Raw genomic sequence first — 19,495 nt, forward strand, 5'->3', positions numbered from 1 at the left:
TTGTGGTCTCCAGTTGTGAGACCCTTCTGAGCATTCTGCTAACTAGTTAAGATTCTGTGACCCAGACATGTTTGTAGAGAGCAGCTCAGGTCATGGATTGGGCTCAGTGGTGGCCCAAGTCCAGGGTCAACCAAACCTCAAGCTATGTCAAGTCCCCAGGGGGTGGTAGGCTGGGCTTTGAGAGACAGCAGAAAGACAGAGCTGTGGGTATAAGGGGGATAGACTGAGAGCTAACTTCTCAGGGTTAGAGAGTAGAGCTTTAGAGGGCAGCTGACCTGAGACTTGAGACTTTAGCCTGGTGGCCAGAGCCCTTCACAGTCTACCTCAAGTCGAGCCTTTCCAAGGGAACCTATGTGACCTGTGGGCCTGGAATATCCTTCAGCTCATGGCACATCATCCACTCTAGGAGGACCCATCCACATTAGTTCTTTGTGGAATCTAAGGCATGCTACTTCCTCCATGAGGAGAGACTCCGGCCCCTAAACCATGATAATTCATCAGGAAGAATCTCCAAGGCTAGTGGCTCACCTCTGGATGGTCACCAAACCCCCCTGAGTGTCCCTGTCGTTCCCCACCCCCAGTCCAGGGAGGAAGGAGATCTCATTGTGCTGAGGAGCTTGAAGGACAGTAGTGTGGGGGTGGAGGGAAGACAGGTCCAAAACAGGAGCAGGAAGCTTATTTGATTATTTTTTATTTCATCAGGCCTGTAGCAATCCACAGATGGACAAGCAAGTTCAGAGATGGACAGAGTTAAGAAGAATGCAGAGTCTATTGGAACTAACATAGACAAGTTTGTGGGGGAAGGGGCAGGAGGGGCACCATGGGGTCCATCAAAGTGTCCTTAGGGAAATCAGCAGCAGAAGGAAGGTCTGTGAAGGCACAAGGGTTATGTAGGTGGTGGGCTTGTGGACCATGCCCAGAGAAGTGAAGTCACTCAAAATAGGAGGTTTTTCCTGAGGAGGAGCAAATGAAGGATGGGGATTGGGTGAGGTGCTCTGCTTCTCACTGATCCAGTTGGAGAAGTAGGTGATCCTGGTGAAGACGCTGGGACTTATGGGGTTGTGGCAGGCCTGGCTCCAGCTAGACAGTCCCATCAAAAACCAAGTACTACTGTTCAGCTTGCAGACCAGGGGGCCCCCAGAATCTCCCTGAGGAAAGAGGCAGGATGAGTTGTGAGAACAAAGATAAAGGAGGATACATATGGTTTAGGCAGTATGAAGACAGTATCCTTGTCCTCCACCAGAGTGGAATTTAGGAAGCCTCGTGTCAAGTGGGCTATGAGTGGTTCTTATCAGAATCACCAGAAGAAGTTGGAAAGTCCAGACACAGGGTCCCACTGCAGACTTCTTCAATCAAAATCTCAAGGGTAGGCTCTGGAGATCACTTCACAAAACTCTGGAGGGGACCTAGGCTGGCAGTCACACACCTATGAGAATGTACAGAGGGGCTCCAGGTTTTGGATACCAGCCCTTTGGCTCTCAGCTTTATGTGAGAGAAGGTACCACCTGAAGTCCCATGGAGCCTGCAGGCCTCTGGCTAAATTCTCAGCCCAGTACTACATCCCCCCTCAGTCTTTGTTTTTGGACTTCTTAAGGTCTCTAGTTTTCCATCTAATTCTTTTTTGAGCTTCTCTAGAAAATGCAAACTGTTAGATATATCAGAGGAAAAGAAGTGATGCCCGAGTCCAGAGTGGTAGGGTGGTCAGAATAGCAGGGAGCACAAGGGGTTCCAGAAGGATGCTGGGGACTTGGAGCCCCAGACTCCGAGGCAGGAAGATACCTGCTACCATGGATGTAATGCCTACATCTCATGGTCTAAAAAATAGGGACCAAAGAAACACAGCATCCATCCAGGCTTCTGTTGAATAAACATGACTTAGTCCCCTCTGTGTACAGAAGACACTAAAGTGACAAAAAACACAGACAGTAGATCTTGCATCTTCAGATGCAAGATGTGAAACAGAGGTGCCCAAGGGGTGATGAGTGGCAAGAAAGGCTGCCCTACCTGGGCCATCAGAGAGCCTCTGAGCCAAGATAGGAGGAATGAGCAAGGCTTGATCTGGAAGAGGCATGTACAGATAACCAGCTTGAAATAGGTGAAGCCAAGGAGCAACAAGGCCAGGTCACAGCTCTTATCAGTTGGGAAGGTAGGGGTGAAGCAACACATTCAGACACTCAGAAGGAAGTAATGTGACCTGGTCCAGATTCTAGAAGGATGGTAGGATGTTTGGGGCTGGGTGAAGCACAGCCAGTGGCAGGGCAGAAATCAGCACAGGGAGCCCAATCAGGACACTACTATGTGCAGAAAGAGTGTGAAGACAGGAAAGAAATGGTGGGGCACAGGATTTGGTATATCTGATGCTTTCCCTCCATCCAAGGTAAAAATGGAGCAAGGCAAGAAAAGCACGATAGAGCTGAGTGGTGGGTCCTCAGCGTGCAGAGTTCAGAAAGAGATCAAAGAGAGCAGGAGAGAGGGGAGGGGCTGAGCTCTGAGTGTGTTGGGAGATGCTGCAGGTGCATGGTTGAGCACCAGCTGGGAGGAGATTAGAGGTGAGACCTAGGTATCTGGCTATCTTGATGGGAGCACTGTGGAGAAAGGGCAAGCACAAAAGTCTGATGGAATGGGCTGAGGTGAGAAAGTGAAGGGAGCAAGCAGGAGAAGGCCCGTGCAGACACCCCTTGGGTAAGTCCTGCTGGGAAGACAAGATGAGAATCAGGGCCCAGGGCAGGGGTTTGGGGAGGAGAGAAGATGCGTGTAGGGTGTTTGAAGAAGGGAATCACAATAGTATGTTTCTGAGCTGGTGGGAGATGGCCAAGGAGAAAGACAAAGAGCTAGCAAGAAGGAAGCCCATGGGGGCCACAGCTCCAGAGGAAAGCAATGGTTTTCTAGGTTTGACTATGGTCACACTACCTCACCTTGGGCTATCCACTTCCCTCTCTGTGTCTCAGTTTCCCTATCATAAAAGAGAAGGATTCCACAGTAGAAGACATTCTTAACACATATCCAATAACATACTCAGGTCCTACAATTCAGTAGGAAAGGCACACAACCCCATAGAAATGATGGCAAAAATCTTGAAAGAGGTAATATATAGATGAAAAATCTTAAAAGAGGTAATATATAGATGAAAAAGTGCTCATCTCCATCATTCATCAGAGAAATAAAATAAATAAAATAAAATAAAATAAAAATCACATGTAATTGTTAAATTGAAAATGGCGGGCAACATGACGTACCAGAGACAACATGGAGTAAGAACAGCTCTCAGCCACTGTTGGTGGGAGTGCAAATTGGTACCAAGCAGGTTAGAAACCTGCTCTCCAGTGTCTATGAGAGATGAAGCTTGCTTATGGCACAGTAATTCTACTCCCAGGGTTACACCCAACCCAAATATGAACCCATGTGCACTAAAACATATGCGCTAGGGTGTTCATAGCAAATCTATCTGTAATGGTTTCAAGTGGAAGTTATCCAAATGCCACCAAGACTAGAATGGATGGATAAAATGGTAGTATATTCACACAGTGGGTATAGCAGTAAATGTACAATGTAACCACACACAAATGAACAATGTAAACCACACCTAAGAAGAATAAATCTTTCAAACATGATATTGCCTGGAAGAGACCAGATGAAGATGTATTCTATATAATTCCATGTATGTAAGTCTCAACACTAATCCACAGTGCTTCAGAAGCCAAAGCTACTCTCAAGAAGTTAGTGACAGGAAGGTGGTATGAGGAGGACTCTTTGGGTGATGGTTTACATGAGCGCGCCAATTTCTAAAAATATATCAAACAACACATTTGTAAATTATACCCTTTTCTATGTATGCTATATACTTGAATAATTTATTTTTAAAGAAGACATGTATGGTATTAACTAGTACTCTTTGGGGGCTTCTGACTTTCAGCTCTGACACTTCAGGCTAGGGTGGGCTTAGGAGGAAGAAGCCAGGGGCTAAGACCAGGTTCAGAGAAGACAGAAGAGGACAAACACCACAGGAGAAGACAGGCAGTCTGAGTTCCCACTTACTTGGCAGATGGACTTTCCTGTCATGAGGTCCCCAGCACAAAACATATCCTCGTGTATAGAATATTCGCTGCTGCTGGAGTCTGGCGATTGGAAATACATTTTACAGACCTCACTGTCAATAATGCCAACTTCTCCTTCTTGCAGCTGGAATGGTGAAGCCAGGAAATCTGCAGCGGAGTTTGGGTTGGGGAGAGGACAGATGTGGGGTGGAGCCTGGAAGGAAGGCTAGCTCCCTCTGAAACATGCTGCCAATTCTAGCTGACAGGATTGGGGGAAGTCTCTCAGAGGACTTGCAAAGATGAGGGGACAAGATGTTCAAGACAGACTAAAGAGCAAATGAGGGGCCTGCAATAGGGGCCAGGAGGGAGGCATATGTGGCTGCAATGGGGTGGGTGTGTGGGTTGTAAAAGATGAGGCAGGGTCATAGCAGGGTCTAGAGCAAGCAGGGTCTCCTCACCAGGATGTGGATTTCAGATTTCATTCTAAGCACACTGGGAAACCACCAAAGGGTCTCCTTATGTTTTGAAAGCAATTAATGTGGCAGCTATGCAGAGCTAGAAATAGAAGCACAGAAGGTGGAAGCTGGGAGTCCAGGCTCAGTTGCACTGGTGTGCCCACTAGATGCCAGGTGGGTTGAGGTAGTATGACCAGTAAGACATGGCCCAGCCTCAAGGAGCAACTGGTCTGTGGATGTTTCCCTTGTGGATTCTATTTCCACACACTGCTCACAGATCTGACTGGTGTTTGCATGAGGCAGCACAGTGTCACAATGACAGCTCCTTCCTGGGGTGTGCTTGCCATGTGCAGCCCTCACATGTTCTCAGGGGCTGCCCAGGCCCAGCAGCTGTAATCAGGGGAGGGCGTGGAGGAAGGAGAGCTGCAGACTCTGTCTGCTCCTCTCCTGCTCTAGCCTGTGACATCCCCTCATGTCCCAACTCCTACCCTCTGACCTATCCTGCAGAATTCTCCTTGCTCTGCCAGTGGTTCTTCTTGAGTGATAGTCCATCCCAGAAGGGTGTCTCTGGAAATGCTGAAGAGTTGGCTGTTAGCATGTCTAGAGACTGTGACTGACATTTAGTGGCCAGAAGCACAGAAAAACAAGTCTTGCCCCAAATGTCCCCACTGAGACACTCAGCCAGATCCTGGCAGACCTATGACACTACAAATCATACCAAATTTACATTCCAGTTTCTTCACTCTACATTATATTTTCTAAGTCAAAAGTATTCACCATTGTGTAAAAAGGCCCACCATTTTTCCAGTGTCACCCTAAAAATATACAAGCCCAGCAAGCTGGCAAAATGGGAGTTTTACTTGAGTTAATGCATAAGGGGATGTGAGAGTTACAGAGGAAAATATCTTTAAGCCATAAACACCCTAACTTTGCCTCACCAGCAAGCAGGCCTGCTTTGATTTCCTTGCTGCAGCTCCAAGAACCTTCCATGGCAAGGGAAGCCTAAGAGGTGTTTGGTGAAGCCTTGGAGGGGCTTGACATCGTCCCAAGCAGAACCTTGGAGTCTGAGTGGAATCCTGACTGGCTTGGAGTCAAAGAGCCCAAGTTCCTGATTCTGAAAGTTAGAGATACTTAGACTTTTTGATCCATGGGCAGAAGAAAACTTGAAACTTGAAATGGACATGGTATCAGGGCTGGAAGGGACCTACAATGGGCATCACGCCTCCCTCCTTTTTGGCCTTTGCCTTCCTGCCTGTCCTACCCCTACTCACCACCCTCAGTGATCATCCCCCAGCCTGTTATCCAGCAGCTGCTGTGAAGGGGTAGCTTCGTGGTTGGCCCTGGGAGGCAGGCAGGGAGAATGTGGGATGTAAAGTTCACAGACAGATGCAGTTGCAACAGGGCGATGTCACTGCCCATGAAGTAGTGTTTGTTAAATTCATTGTGAACAATGAGTCGATACACTGTCATCTGCCGGCTATGCTCAGTGGGATGTTGGAGCTGATGGTACCCGAGCAGGATCCGGTAGTCAGATGGTTCATGGGACCTGTTGTGAGAAGCTGCATTATCACCTGTCTCCTCTGTATGCTGCACCCTTGTACCCTCACCTGACTGTCTAACCCCCACCCTCGACCCTTGTAAGCAACCAGACACCACCATTTTTCCAGAGGTAGCTCTCTCCTCCCTAATAATCTTGTCAGTTGGGTTGGATGCTTGTCTGTAGCCTTGGGACATCTGTCCTTTGAAAGTGTTTGATGGCTTCCCCTGTATGTCCCCAAATCAAAGGAGCAGAAATTCTCAGTGCTGGAAAGAAAGAGCAGAGCACATAAAACTATACCTCTTCATTTTAGAGGAAAGAATACTTGGCTCATTCCCAGCTCTGATCATAACACTTGGAACATCCCATGTCTTGAAGTAGTTCTCAAAGACCCCATTTCCCAACTCATGATCCATTCCCTCTTCCCAGTCTTCACATACATATATTTCTTCAAGCCTGTCCCCATCTGGAGACAGGCATTCAGTGAGTCTATGTGGAGCAAATAGGGGAACTCATGTAACTGAACTCCTTGTTTCTGGAACATGAGCAACTTTCCAACACAAATGGCCTGCGTGTGCTGCTACTTTGCCCAGATTCCACATGTCTATACTCTCCTCCCATAAGGCCTCTTTAGTTCCAAGACTCTATTCTGATGGGACGCATGGCATTTCCCCTGACACTGGCTCAGAATCCATTCTCTTGCATATCCAGCCTCTCCATTCTGCATCAAAGTTGTTGGGTTTAAGTCTCACTTTCCTGATAGTATGAGAAATTTCAAGGTCTGCATCTCCACATCCTCCACAGGGGGCCTCAGATGGGGCCTGGCACCCATGGGTGCTGAATCAATGAACAGAACCCAAGTGGGGTCTCAAATCTAGTTGATGCCAATGGCTCTGACCTCCTTTGACTTGGAGCATGATGTTCTCCCCACTCCCTCTGGGCACAGAGTAAGTTCAGGATACACTTGAGGAGCTGCACACTTTCCTAACTGCATCCTGTCTCCCAGGACAGAGACCATTTGCTTCATGCCTCACTCTGGCCTATAGGGACAATGATGACTACAGGATCTCTTAGGCACATAGTTCTACAGCGTGACAGGAATTTCTGGGTACTGGTTAAATAAGCAGTGGATGCCTCCAGAGAGAAATGTGCTAGAATGGTGGGTGGTTAGGACCCAGGGAAGTCTCTGACAGTTGTGCTGATGATGACCTTTGAATGGTCTGACTGGAAGAGTACAGAATAATTGTCCATTTTGTCCAGGGCCTGACTGATGTTCCCTCAGGCCTGGGAAGTCAGGGTTCTGAAACTACTGTTGTGACTTAAAGCCTAAAGTCTGTGCCATATGTTTAGCCAGGGACAATACACATCCACTACCATCTGCATAAGAGGAAAATGAAACCCACTGAGATCTTGTTGGACTGCCTAGAGCTGGGCAAGATTCAGAAACCAGAGTCTACCTTGAGTGAGAACAGGACTCAGAATCCTAAAGTTTAAGGAAGACAAAGAGTGGGCTGGAGGCAGTTCCTTTGGAATTAAAGTCTGTTTTCCAGTGCTGATCATCACAATTAGAGTTAATTTCCATTTAGCTATTTAAAAGTAATGTACATGTAGCTGAAATAACCATGCCATCTTGGCAAGTATTACCAAAGTGTGAGGAGAGGGGTAGATGAGAATATCCCCAGAAGGAGAGATGAGGTAAAGGGCCTTTGTTCTGGGAGATGTGAACTCAGACAGTCAGGAGACTGGACTCAGGTGGTGAGTAGGGATGGCACTCAAAGTAGAGGGGACTGCTGGCTCAAAGGCAGGGGCAACGGACTTTCCCTAGGGACAAAGGGTTGAGACACTTTTCAACCCCTTCTGTTCTGCCCATCTTGTGCTCCCTCCCCAGTCCCACCTGGCAGCTGGGCCCATTGGGAGCACATACTTTTGGAAGCAGTGGGCAGCTGAGATCACCCAGTAGGCATCTATGAGGGCAGCTCCGCAGATGTGCTTGCCAAGGTAGAGCAGACTGGCCTGCCATGGCCACTGTAGATCAGGTGCATTCTGTCCACCAAAGATCTTCCCACTTACTGCTGGCTTCCCACACACTGTGGAGACAATCCTACCCATGAAGCACGTGTATTATGGATGCCAGCCTCAGTGTCTCCAACTGTCAGCATCAACAGGCTCAGGGCCACCATGGACCCTTCTCACTTTCTAGCTGGGAAATCCAAAGCCCAGGGTGAAGTGACATGGCTCATGTAACAAAGGGCTACCTGGCTTTGCTGGTGACAGTAGCGCTAAGGAAGAAGTCTCTGAGTCTGGGTAAGAAAAGAGGGGCAGTCATCGAAGGGCAGGGAAGCAGGCAGCTGCAGGGGTGCACATCTGCACTTACAGGGGTACAGAGGTCCCGGAGGTGGTGCTGTCCCAGGCCCTTCCCCAGACCTTATTTAACTTAACTAGCACACCATTGTTTGAAGGCCTCACCACTGAGGACTTCTGAGGGATGCTGTTTGCTCCAGGCTATTGACAATTAAGTGGTTGCATCCTTCTCTCCTCAGCCTAATATTCTACGGAAACTGATGGAACACATTCTGCTTGACAATTCTCCTTCTGAAACACTGCACTCCTGTTCTTAAAATGAAGAGATCGTGGGGGCCCACAATGACAGGCTAGTGAAAGACCTCTGCCCTTGAACTGTAGATGCTTGAGACCCTGAGGGAGAGAGCCTGGTCTTCTCAGCCTGGGCCCTCCCTGACCCAAGGAGGGACCCACCAGGGACCCAGAGACTCTAGAGCCCCACTTAGCCAGGTAGAGGTCCTCCTGGCTTGGTGGGGTTTGGGAGGGCCACTTGAGAAGTGTGCAAGCCTGATGCCCCTCACCTGCTCACTCACCATCTGCAGTGGTTCCCTTGGGCTCAGCGTGGAGCAGCAGTGGGTGTAGCCAGAGCAGGGCTGTGGCCAGCACGCAGGCCCCCCGCCAGCCTGGGCCTGAGCCCTTGGCTTGGGCGCTTGCCATCCGGCCAGTCCACGACCGTCTCCCGGATGTGTGGACTACATGGCGCGAGGCTGAGCGGGCCGCTGGAAAACCGCCTCCCGCGGTAAGAAGTGCCCCCTTCCCGGTCTGCCCTGCGGCCTGCATGGATAGCCAGAGAAATCAGTAGACCTCATGTACCTGGAGCCGGGAGCCTCCGGGCTGATGGGGGAAGCAGAGGGCACATAGGGTGTTCTGCCCAGGGACCCCAGTTTGATGGCAGAGACATCAGGGCAGTTATGTGTATGCCCAGGAATATGCACTAATGGTCAGAGCCCAAGCACTTCTATAATGTCACCAAATATTTCCAACTGGCTTTCAAGACCCAATCCCCTCATTTCTGTCCCTCCCCCATTCATATAATTAAGTCAGACCCACCATGGATAATATCCCTTTTTAAACTCACTCGTGCAAAACAGCATGGCATAATCATGGGTGGATATTTCATCAGAAGGGCGTTATGCAAGGGTATGAGTTGTATAGGAAGTCCAACTTCTGGCTGCTAACCACTCATGTTCTTCCCAAATGAAAAATTATTCACTATCTCCCAACAACCCCAAGGGTCTCATTCTATTCCAGTATCAACTCAAAATTCAGAGTTATCTGTTAAAGGCGGTCACTAAGAGCACATGACCACTGATTGATCTGATAACTGGACCCAGGCAATCAAAGGCTCTGCACTCTCTCCCCTGGCCTTGGAATGTATGCTCTGCCTACCAAGTGGGAGCTGCTTAAAGGACACAGCCTTGAGAGAGAAAGGTGTTGCTGAGATCTTCTGGACTAAAATATGTGACTGAACCAGTAAAGGCTTCTTCTTCTTCTTCTTTTTTTAAGATTTTATTTATTTATTTGACAGAGAGAGAGAGAGAGAGAGCACAAGCAAGGGAAGTGGCAAGCAGAGGGAGAGGGAGAAGCAGGCTCTCCCCTAAGCAGGGAGTCTGATGCAGGGCTCAATCCCAGGACCCGGGAATCAGGGCGCCTCATACCTAAGTTGCCTTGCAAATTAAACCTGCCATCTACCAATCTGCAGCAACCTGCCTCTTTCTCTAGCCTCTCCTTGCCCTCTGTGTCCAGGGGCCAGTCTGTGAGCCAACCTCATCTCAATGTAAACATTTCATCAGTTCCAAGTCCAAAGTCTCATTATTGAAATTCTCTAAGTTAGGTGAGGATGAGGTTCTAAGATTTAACCCATAAAACATAGTTCTTAACTACAGTTCTTCCTCCATTTATGGAACTACCTACTCAACATTCCCAACATAGGATGGTAAGACAGGCCAGGAAGGGGATAAAAATCATAGGCATTGCCATTCAAAGATGCAGGAGGAGAGGAGATGGAAAGCAAAAAAGAGTTACTATCTGTCCTACTGGGCAAGGTCTCAAGGCCTTAGGAAAAAATTCTCTGTGACTCTTGACTCTGCCCTTTGAACTCTTGGTCATCCTTACTTTTTTTTTTTTTTTTTTTACTTTTAATACTTGTCTCTTTCTTACTTTCTGAACTGTTTTATTTTTCTTTCCCTTTTCCTTACTTTTTCTTGCCCTTTAATATTTCCTTAAACTTAACAGGAAATCTTCAAAGTCTATAAAAAGAACATTTGTAGTGCTTTAGAGATTTACCTGAGTGAAATTCTGATTTTTCTGTGTAAGTCGTGCATTCCTTAATTGATAACTTCATGAGTTATAGGTGCAATCTCAATGACTATATTTTAAAGAAGAACTTTAAAATACTGCTCTAAATTCATTTGAAGTAATGGAGACTCACTGTAAAAATCACAAAGAAAATAATAATTGTGAACACTTAAACCTGTCCTTTTGTGGGGGGGAAGGAGCACATAGTTGCACAAAATTTGCACCTGAATAGTTCTGTCAGCTTGCTTCCACCTAGTGTAGAGCTGAGGGTCCAACTTCCATTTTGTACTTTCTCTGATCCCTGTCAGTACCAGACCTTCATACTCCTGCTGACATCAGCTCTGGAATTTTGTGGTCCTTGTGTGGATTTCACTAGTTTTCACAGTGCTAGACAGAACCACATCCACATATATTTTTGAGTTAATTCCTCCAAATTAGCTTCCTATTGAGAAGTTATTTATATACCCTCCATCCACACCCAACCCCCTGCCACACACACAAAAGCTGAAAACCCTGATATTAGGCAGAGACATAGAGGACAAGATTGAGAGTTTTGAAGGGAAGCTGGAGGAAGCCAACAGAATGGGGAGGGTGGGGAGGCATAATGATTGGTCCTCAAAGGAGGCATCAGAAGTTGGGGAATGGAGGCATTGCAGAAGCTAGGAATAACAATTGGGCACACCAGGCAAGTATGTTTGAGGACAAAGGCAGCCTCCCAAAGAGAAGCCACAGGAAAACTGTTTTCAGGGAATGTGGGAGATAATAAGGACTTTGGAGAGGATGAGGTACAGGAGATTTGCTGCTTACCATCTGGGCCGCTTCTGAAGTGCTCAGGGGGAGCATGTCATCTCCACAATTATGTACATTGGCAGTTTGCAGGTGAGGAAACTGAATCTAAGGAAAACAAACCATTACATAGGAAACACAGTGACAGGATTCAGCCCCAGGTCTGCTGATGCCCCCCTATGTCCTGCTTTTAGTCAATCAGAGCCCTAATCTTTTCCCCTGCTTGTCCCAACTCCATGCTATTTCCAAGAGAATGCAGAAGATAGGCTTAGGACAGGGCTGCCACCATCGTGAGCAGGGTGGGTCTGGAAAAATGGAGGGTGTGCTATGAGTAGAGGCAGGTGCAGAGGAGCAAGCACTGTGAGGTCACACCTGGGGGGATGGACTGTCCTAATTCCTACTCAACATGAGGAACCAGCATCCCAGAGAGGCAAAATGACAAGCAGGTGGGTCAGTGCCAGAACTGGGCCCAGCTAGCAGACTCTAGAATCCGTGACCAGAGGCATAGTTCCATACAGCCTCTCTGCAGGCTCCACTCAGCAACAACCTACAAGTGCTGGGAGAGGACAGCACCTTCCCTTCTAGCTTTTTCACGCCCAGTCAGGTTTTTCCATGTTCTCTTTCCCCCGGTAGTAAGTTCCTCTTGAGCCTTGCCACAAGGTGGCAGCATTAAACTGTTTGAGATTGCCTTAATCAGCGTCTATCTCCAGACCTAGGACATGGCATCCATCCTCTTAGGTACACTGATTTTCAGGTAGTTACTCTTTCCACCATTCCTAGTTTTAGTGTACCCATGTCCCTCCAACCTCCCCACCATCTGCACCATCCCAGACTCTTTAATGGCTCCCCCTGCATCCTTCCCCACCAAGTGGAAACTCACTCTTTCTAGGAATTCCCTAGACACTTTGTGGGGAGTCTTAAAAACATTGTCTTCCTCTGTTCTGTCCTGCGGGTGTGCTGTCCCCCTTTCCCACCCTCCTGTTGCACTACAAGCTCCCTCAAGGCTGAAGCTGTGTTCTTGTGTGTGTGTGACACAGCCTCATTGTGGAGAGAGGATGTGTAGCAGGGCTACTGCCCCTGAAGCTCTTGATGGCCTTTCCCTCCCCAGCCATAGAGGGCTGAGCCATAGAGGGAAGAGCCTGATCCACCCACACCCTGAGCACGTTTTCCCCTCTCTGTGACCTCTGGATGTCTTCAGTTCATCGCAGGTGCTCATGCCTCAGACAAGACTCTGTGCACAGTGATACCATCCATTTCCTAAATGAAAGGTACCCCATCCCACCTACATGTTACCTGCAAAAGGAAAATCCTGACGAATAGTGTGATTCCTCATGGTCAAGCAATAGTACTTCTAAAGAAACATCATATATGTACATACAGAAACTCCTCATCATTGCTCTCCTTGTAATACTGGAAATAGTATACACGTCCATCTACAGGTAATGGATAAAGTGTGGTATATGGTCAGAGAATGAAATGCTATAGGGCGTTTTCATAGAATGAAAGAGATCTGTGTGGAAAAAAACCCTGGCCTACAATGTATAATATTGAGTAAAAAATGCAATAGCAGAATTAAATCACAGTACAATACCAAGCATGAACATCAATACTATATAAGCTTTGGGAACCATATATTGGCAATGAAAGTTTAAATACATGGACAGGAGGAATATAGACCAAATTCAGAGTGGATGCTGCTCCCTGAAAAGGTAGGAAAGGGAAAAGGCTATGTCACACACACAAGAACGAATAGCGTACAATATTTTATTTATCTACATATGTAATAATAAAATGATATATAAAATTATTGGAAACAAATATGGCAAAACATGAACATTTGTTAATTTCAGATAGTAGGTCCAGTAGCATTTGTTAATTCTTTTCTGCATTTTCCAATGTATTTAAAATAGTTCACAATGATAATAAAAGAACAGAGTGTGGTATACTAACCTTCAAAATTAAATAAATGGACAAAATAAATCCCAAGTGTGAACCAAATAGTACAGGAAGCAGCAGGGTGTTGTGATGGAGAGGACCTGCATCTACAGAAGACAGGAAGAAGCGGCCTCCAGAGCAGAGGCAGGAACAAGCTGAAGGGACTGGCCATGGAGGAGCATGCCAGGTAGAGAGGACTTAGTGTGAACAGACTGGGCTGAGAGAACAATGGGTAGTTGCTATGTAGGGAGGAGTGGCCACAGGGCTTCTTCAACTAGAATAGAACCAGGGTGATTTTCCAGGCTTTATGGAGGGCTTTTGGGGTCTTTAACTACAGGCAGAGTTAAAGAGGCTTTTCAAAGGTGTCCCCTGTATGCTAAAATCCAATAAGATAAACTTATTTAAAGCCTCAGTGAGTGCATGAATAAAAAGTGTCTCTGACTACTGAAAGGCTGATGGACACCCTAATGTGAGTAGAAGGTGAGTTGAGGGCTGGCCCTGAGGAGCAGGAGGCACTCAGGTTTGCATATGTGCAAAGAAGACCAAACACTATGGTCTTTCCCTCACAGTAGTCCCAACCAGGCTCCAGGTGCTATCATCCATTTATTTGTTATTCCAGGATTTTCCAGGTAGGAGTGCTGAGCCAGCAACACCATCTGAAGGGGGAAAGGGGCATGGAGGTAAATAAGCTCTAGCCCTGCTCTCGAGGAGTTTAGTGTGGTAGAGAGTCGGGTCAATAACTGAAAACAGGAGATGCAGAGAGTAGTACGGGTTATGGGAGCTATCAGGATTTTAATTTCTCTCTTATCAGTATATATTATTTAATTATTTTAAAAATCTGGGTTTAACCAGTGGCAGATGACATTCTAATATTTTTTGATTATGGATTAAAAATATGCTAATTCTAAAGGAATCAGTATGATGGAGATCTCTAAGACCTCACGGACTGTTCTTGGAAAGTGGCATATCTACAGATGGAAAAGTCAACTGAGGACCTTTCTTCGGAGGAGCATTCCTCTTCTACCCATGTGGTACATCACAAAGAAACCTCACTGTGCCTCCAGGCCTCCTCCAGCCCATTGTCCATCTGGATGTCAGCTCTGTCCTCACAGAAGGTAAATTTTGTCTTGTCGCTCTGAGGTATAAATTGCCTCCCTTCCCCCCCCACCCCGCTCCTGCCACAGCCAACATGACCCAAAGGCACTGCTGGGTCCTTCATTCTCCTGGCTCTGCTCGACCTGGATTCCTCACTCTGAACTTCTACCCCACCTCTTCTTTGTCTAAGTCCCTGGCCTTAAGGACAGGCCATCTAAACCTCAGCCTGGCATTTACATGATCCTTTTCTGTGACAGGCACTGAGGGTGTGCTGGTGAGCAGGACCCCCTCCATGGAGCTGATTCTGATAAAAATGTTAGACATGACTCACACAAGGAAACACTAAGACAAATTGTGGTAAATAGTATAAAATAAATAAAAGCACTATATGCATATAAAGGAGATAGCTGTGGCCCATTCCAAGGGTCAGTAGACATTTGTCAGAAGAGTCCTTCAAAGTGATACTTTGCCGATAAGGAAAGAGGGTAGCAAAGTTCCCAGGCAGCAAGGGTCATTTGTTCTCTAAGGAACTGAAAAAAGGCAAGCTAGCTGGACCACAAAGATTCAGGAGAGAGGGACTAGGGATGGGCTGTACTCAGTCTCATGTGCCAGGACAAAGATCTCAGTCTTTATCTTCAGAGCAATGAGAAACCAGTGGAGAGTTTTATTTAATATAGGAGCAACATGCTGATGAGGTGGCAGTGATCACAATGATGGTGAGAATGGTAAGGAGGAGGAGGAAGATTATGGTGACATGGTGATGATGATGATGGCAAAGATGATGCAGGGATGACAGCGATGAAATAAGGATGAGAGTAATGGGATGGTGACAGTGATGCTGACATGGTGATAATAATGGTGATGATGAAGATACGAGGATTGAAAATGAGTAAATAAACAAACAGAAATCAGAACCAGACCTATAAATACAGAGAACAAACTTATGGCTGTAGAGGGAAGAAGGTGAAGGGATGGATGAATGGGTAAAGGGGAGAGGGAGCTACTGGCTTCAGTTATTGGATAAATAAGTCACAAGGCTGAAAGACACAGCCAGGGAACACAGTCAATGGTGTTGTGACAGTGCTATATGGTGACAGATGGTAGCTACACTTTTGGGCGGCACAGCATGACATATAGACTCATTGAATCACTATGTTGTACAGCTAAAATTAATGTAACACTGTGTGTTAACTGTACTCAAAAACCAAATAATAAATTAAAAAATTAAAACAAATGTGTGTACTGCAATGCTGACGGAAATGATGGTGGTGATGAAGAGTCCAGCACCAGTGCCAGCTAGGAAGGCAGTGGCAGGAAGACTGTCTGGGACGCTGATGAAGAGAGGATGGAAACAACACATGATTTGGAGTCTGACACATCTATGCTCTACTATTTTCTGGGTGCCTTTGAGAAAATGCCTTGACCTCACATTTGCCTCAGTTTCCTTGCCGTGTAAAGGATTCCTAAAGGTGAAATGATGTCTATAAAAGTGCCTGGCACCCAGGAGGTTCACTTTCAGTTTCCTTTGTTTCTCCTTGACATACATGCATGTGAACTGGAGGTTCTCTCCACTGCTTCATTCCTGCAGCTTGGTCAGGTGACATGGCCTGTTGCTGAGGGACATTGTGTTGCTGCTAAGAGCCCAAGAGCTCCCGTTTAGATCATTCACTCCAACTTGAGAGTCTTGGCTGCTAGTTGCCTGTGGGCACTGCTGTGTGAGGGGGGGTTCTGCTCAGGGCTACCACCGCCACTGCCCACTACCCTGTCAGTCTCGCACTTCGCTCTAATACCACAGTGATTAATTCCTATTCACTACCAAATCTGGGGGTCACAGCAGCAGGGCTTTTGCATGTCTTGGGAAAGATAGCTTCTTCCTGGTCCTGAGCCTTCCCACAATGTGATTATACACAAGGCACTTAACTTCTTTGGGCTCCGTTTCCCACCTGAAATCTGTATTGCTGGATCAAGGAACAATGCAGGATTCCTGTATCATCATGTGGCAGTGTCTATATGCAGTAGATGCCCACAGTGAAGAGGTGTGCAGTCACTGTTAGCTTCTCTCTCTCTCCTTTGGTGAGGGGCAGATCATAGGGGCCCATCCACTTGGTGGTTTGAATTTGCTGGCCTCGACCTTGTCCATAGTTTCAGTTTATCTCCAGCTTCCTGGAGGGTGCCTTCTGGCTGGTCCCTGGATAGGGACTGTCCTAGCATCCCAAGGCTTTAGATATGTCACACATGGTGAAGATTTTATTTCCAAAGTGACATGTAGATTCATTAACCTGCACTACTCATTTCCCCTATATCAGTATGTGGTTTTCTATAACACCCATAATGTGAAGTCTTCAGTTTCTACACTGCTGAGAAAGAAAAGGGAGGAAAATGGTGAGTGCCCATGTAGTCAGAGTGTCCTTAGATGAGGGATGAGGCAGGGTTCTGGTGTGTTACTTGCTAGCTCTGGTCCAGGTGGCTTTCATATGAGGCTAGGCCTCTTATGGTTCAATGTCTACAATTTTTGTTTCTCTCTGATCCTAAGAACATTCTGCCTGTGCTCAGGAAGTTACCAGCTCTGTGGTAGCTTCTTCCCAGGCTCAGCCTGGTGTTGGGCTGGGGCCTGGAGAGAGACTGCAGAGGGACTGGAGGGGTGTGGCACAAGCAGCAGGTCCCTGGGGCATGGAGCAACTAGTGCACTCTGTCTACCTTGAGGACAAGGAAGGTCTGTGGAGCAGAGATGACCCAAGCCTCTGGAAAGTGTGGTAAGGTAAGGACTTATATGAATTGAGCATTGACTCCAGGCTATACATTGCATTAAGTATGTTACCACTAGATTTTTGCAACATTTCCATGAGGAATGTATCAGCAGCATTCATATTTCACAGATAAGAAAACAAATGTAGAGAGCTTCCCAAAGTCTCAGAGCCAGAATCTCCAGAGCAGAAAGCATGCTCACCTAAACCAGATGGAAGACACTTCTCAAGAGATCAGTGACCATACCACATGGTAACAGCCTGATCCATTTAGTTGTACCCATACACACATGGCCAGGACAGCTGGCAGATGTGCATGAATGTAGGAACCCCTGTGTGAGGAAAATTTTGCTTTGTTGTTTTATTTTTTGTTAAACAGTCATTCCTAAGGCCTGCTCAAGCACAGCATTTCTACAGAGGAGTAGCACCAACAGAACACCTGCATGGGAGATCCGTACCCTGGGAAGGTACAGAACAAACCATCTGTGAGAAAGCCTGCCATTCCTGCCAGGAAGCAGGAGGGATCAGCGGACACCCTACCGCCTGGACACAACAGCGTAGCTAGGCTCTGATCAGCTCATCAGTGAGACCCCTGCATGCTCCAGTTAGCCAGCAATGCCTCCCTGAGCCTCGGAGACCTGAGGGTGCCTGTCTCCATGCCGTGTTGGCTGTTCCTCACCTCAAACCCGCTGGCTATAGCCACACTTGCTCTGAGCTCCCTGCTGCTGGTAACCATCCTGCAGAGCCAGAGACTTTGGCAGGAACCCCACTACCTGCTGCTGGCTAACATCCTGCTCTCAGATCTGGCCTACCTAGTCTTCCACATGATCATCTCCTCCAGCAACCTGGGTAGCTGGGCCCTGGGCTGCATTGCTTGTGGTATTCTCACAGATGCCATCTTCGCTGCCTCTACCAGCACCATCCTGTCCTTCATGGCCACCGTGCTGCACACCTACCTGGCAGCTGTTTATCCTCTGCACTATTTCTCCTTCCTGTCTTATGAGGCTACCCAGAAAGTGGTGGCCCTCATCTGGTTGGTAACTTGCTTCTTCTCCACATGTCTCATTTGGCTTAGCAAGAGGCAGAATGCCAGGTTAGAGCAAGAAGCCTCATGCATCCTTCATGGACACTGAACCAGGCCATGACCCCCGGGTCACTGTCACCGACACCTGAATTTTATGCATTCTCTTTCTATGTACAGCTCTCATCATCTACTGCTTCTGGAGGATCTATGCAGAGACCAGGACTTCAGGCATCTGGGTGCAAGGCTATTCCTGGGCCAGAGGTACCATGCTTATCCACACAGTGCTAATCATGCTATATATTAGCCCAGTTGTGGTGTTTTCCCTGGACATCTTGCTAACCAAGTAACACCACACTGATGTCAGAACTCATATGTGGATCATGGCAGCCAACAACAAGATGCTCATGATGTTTCCTCATGCCATGCTCTCATATCTGTATACACTCCATTACTGGCAGCTGCTGGGGACAGTCCAGAGCCACTTCTCATCCAGGAGGCACAGTGACATCTGCAGTATTTCTTAGAGTCACAGACATCACAGTCTAGCAGACTAAGGTTAAAAATTATATGTTGGGTGCCTCAGCATCCAATTATTGACAACTCAAAGAACTATGAAATATACTTGTGCAACAGGACCTTTTCCTCACATTTTATTTTATTTCTTTTCAGTGTTCTAGCATTCATTGTTTATGCACCACACCCAGTGCTCCATGCAACACTGCCCTCCATAATACCCACCACCAGGCTCACCCAACCCCCCACCTCCCTCCCCTCCAAAACCTTCAGTTTGCAACAGGACTTTTAAGATGACCTCAACTGATGGTTTTCAACATTTCAAAAGTTTTTAAGTAGAGAAAACTCATTCTCACTGAAGTGAAGATTTTCTACTTGAGAATGAAAACAAAGAAGTGATTTGGCAAAGCTCTGATCAAAATGGGGGTAAGACCCTGATCTGTGCCTTTCCAATGGCTTCCACCATATCTTCTACCACCACTGGTAAACCATTGTTCCTGACAAACACACAAAGGCCAAACCATTACTAAAAGTTTGAACCTGGAGAGTAAGCAAGCAGATCTGCTGAAGCTGGGACCATGAGCCTCCATTTTGGCAGCTCCTCAGTATATGGGAGGAAGAAGAACAACCTAAGAACCATCTATAGTGGGGAGTGTCATGAAGACATCTATAAACATGGAAGCTCCTTAAGGCACCTGGGTGGCTTAGTCAGTTGGGCATCTGCCTTTGGCTCA

The 19,495-nt window shown here is 47.1% G+C and overlaps 2 protein-coding genes across 2 annotated transcripts; one reads left to right on the plus strand and one right to left on the minus strand.

Annotated features, from left to right (window-relative positions):
* Positions 1-830: 830 nt before the first annotated feature.
* LOC308340245 (serine protease 40-like) lies at positions 831-8,135 on the minus strand (the record flags this gene model as incomplete). Its single annotated transcript, XM_080799399.1, has 4 exons — positions 831-1,148; positions 4,036-4,202; positions 5,761-6,035; positions 7,951-8,135. 4 exons carry the CDS (start codon positions 8,133-8,135, stop codon positions 831-833), a joined length of 945 nt encoding a protein of 314 aa, XP_080655525.1.
* A 122-nt stretch (positions 8,136-8,257) lies between these two features.
* GPR148 (G protein-coupled receptor 148) lies at positions 8,258-18,772 on the plus strand (the record flags this gene model as incomplete). The annotated part of the gene is given in 7 exon segments (XM_080799400.1): positions 8,258-8,330; positions 8,909-9,105; positions 17,786-17,810; positions 17,813-18,344; positions 18,346-18,394; positions 18,398-18,592; positions 18,596-18,772. Coding segments are annotated over 7 exon segments (1,248 nt in total).
* Between the last annotated feature and the right edge of the window lie 723 nt (positions 18,773-19,495).

The sequence above is a fragment of the Martes martes genome (assembly GCF_963455335.1).
Source record: "Martes martes genome assembly, chromosome: 3".
Lineage (NCBI taxonomy): Eukaryota > Metazoa > Chordata > Mammalia > Carnivora > Mustelidae > Martes > Martes martes.